Source organism: Nicotiana tomentosiformis, chromosome 3 (genome assembly GCF_000390325.3).
Source record: "Nicotiana tomentosiformis chromosome 3, ASM39032v3, whole genome shotgun sequence".
NCBI classification, from domain to species: Eukaryota; Viridiplantae; Streptophyta; class Magnoliopsida; order Solanales; family Solanaceae; genus Nicotiana; species Nicotiana tomentosiformis.
The window spans coordinates 124033212-124035098 of record NC_090814.1 but is presented as its reverse complement, the minus strand read 5'-3'; the positions used below and the strand labels follow the sequence as shown (position 1 = coordinate 124035098).

The following is a 1887-nucleotide window of genomic DNA, read 5'->3' as shown; positions in this document are numbered from 1 at the left end:
TCATATATTTGGTTCGGGTATTAACTAATTCTTGGATAATTTTTAGTGTGCCCTACACGATGTGAATCTGGATTAGTCAGCTAGTGAATTTCGAATACTGAACATTTTAATAGGTTGTAGGGGAACAATGGGTATATCTCGTATACTTATATATACTAGCCAGAAAAACAGGGGGAAAAAGCAATAATAAAAGATGAACTTAACTGCTTGAGAAGACTACTACTACAAGACAACTCCAGTTGGCTTCTCTTCATTTTTTCACAGAAGAAAAAGCTGCATAATTTATTTACTCCCAACCTCTTGTTTTTATTTGACATGACATAGAAATCAAGTAGTGGAAAATAAATGAGAGAGGTCCTTTTCTAGCCTCATTAAGAACAAAAAATAGTAAGCAGTGGAGTATATATTTTTAAGAGTATAGCATATAGGCTGTGCACAACTTCTCCTCTGCATATTGCATTCAAAGCAGCTGAGTCACGTTCAGAATACAGAGAGAAGTAAAGATATGCATCTTCGAACCTAAGTGATAGAGCAAACCAAATTCTGTCCTTTGGTATTTACTCAAGGGTCGTATTTTGTGCCTTTTGTAAAAAAATCAAGTTTCTCTATCATCTTTGACAGCTTCTACCTGTCCCTCTGTCGATGTAAAGTTATGGCGATGTACATATCCAGGTGGTGAAATTTAATCCAAGATTTTCAAAAAAAAAAAAAAATAACAGAGTAGAATAGAAATAAATATCGGGTTTTGAGGTTGCTTTCAGAAGTACTATAAGATTGGGCATGTTTGTTGTTTGTGCGTGAGAGAGCTGTATTGGTCCAGAGCAGAAAAGAAACGCATATTTGGTTTACACATATAGGTGTTTTGATTCAGCTTTCTTTTGCCTTTTAACATATAGCCAAACTCCACTTTTCTGTCTTTTAGTATTAGTTCTTTCTAAGTAACTCTTTTGAGTTTATTATCATTTCAATATTAATTCTGCTTTTAGCAGTGGCGTAATGAAGCCAGCTTCTCAAAATTTTAATGAGGAGGAAGAATGTCACAGCAGTGAATCTGGCTGGACAATGTACATTGGCTCTCCTTCGAATAGTACTGAAGATGATAAGCTGAACGTAGCGGATTTTGAGGAAGAAGATGATGTAGGAGATAACAAGAATGAAAGAAATCAAGAAGAAGATGACGACACTGATGATTCTATGGCTTCTGATGCCTCTTCTGGCCCAAGTCACATGAGAGAGCACTTTGTTAGAAATGCAAAGAGTACTACCGGTGCTCGTTATGTGAATCCAAAGGAAAAGGGTAATGGAAAAGGTTGCTCCAACAACAAAGCTAACACAAAGAATGGTATTAAGAATCAAGACAAAGAAGAGTCTGTGTTTTCAGCAAAAGGAGCTAAAGTTCCCTCCAATGGTGGAAAGGTAAGGAAAAGTATTTGGAAGGGCAAAGGAAAATAATACACTGTAAAAACTTACTAGAGTACTATATTTCCTCTCTTGTTATGTTACTACTATTAGTAATTTGTATCTCTTGTGTTAGTACTTAGTGCATGTTAAACTTTGACTAAGGATGTTCTGCGATTAGAAATGAATCAATTTTTTGTTCCCTTTTGTTACTGGATACATCAAATTAAATGTAAGAGAGTCAATTATCAAGACATGTATTCAGTTAGCAGCTTCATGACTCTCTTAATACATGTCATGCCTAAGCACTAACAAAAAAACATGTCATGTCTAAGTACTAACAAAAAAAACATGTGCCTAGTATTTTATTTTTTTTTGGTTCATGCATATCTTCTTTGGCGTCCCGATTAATTCGTAGGACTCGAATTCGAGACCTCTGCATGCCTAGTACTTAATTAAAACTAATCAATGCCAAGAAAATGTAGCATC

At 35.2% G+C, this 1887-nt stretch overlaps 1 protein-coding gene across 1 annotated transcript; it reads left to right on the top strand.

The window, feature by feature from the left end:
- Positions 1-209: 209 nt before the first annotated feature.
- Positions 210-1652, top strand: LOC104090248 (protein SOB FIVE-LIKE 4-like). The gene has a single exon (XM_070197540.1). The coding sequence runs from the start codon at positions 997-999 to the stop codon at positions 1450-1452; it is 456 nt and encodes a 151-aa protein (XP_070053641.1). The 5' UTR covers positions 210-996; the 3' UTR covers positions 1453-1652.
- Positions 1653-1887: the final 235 nt, after the last annotated feature.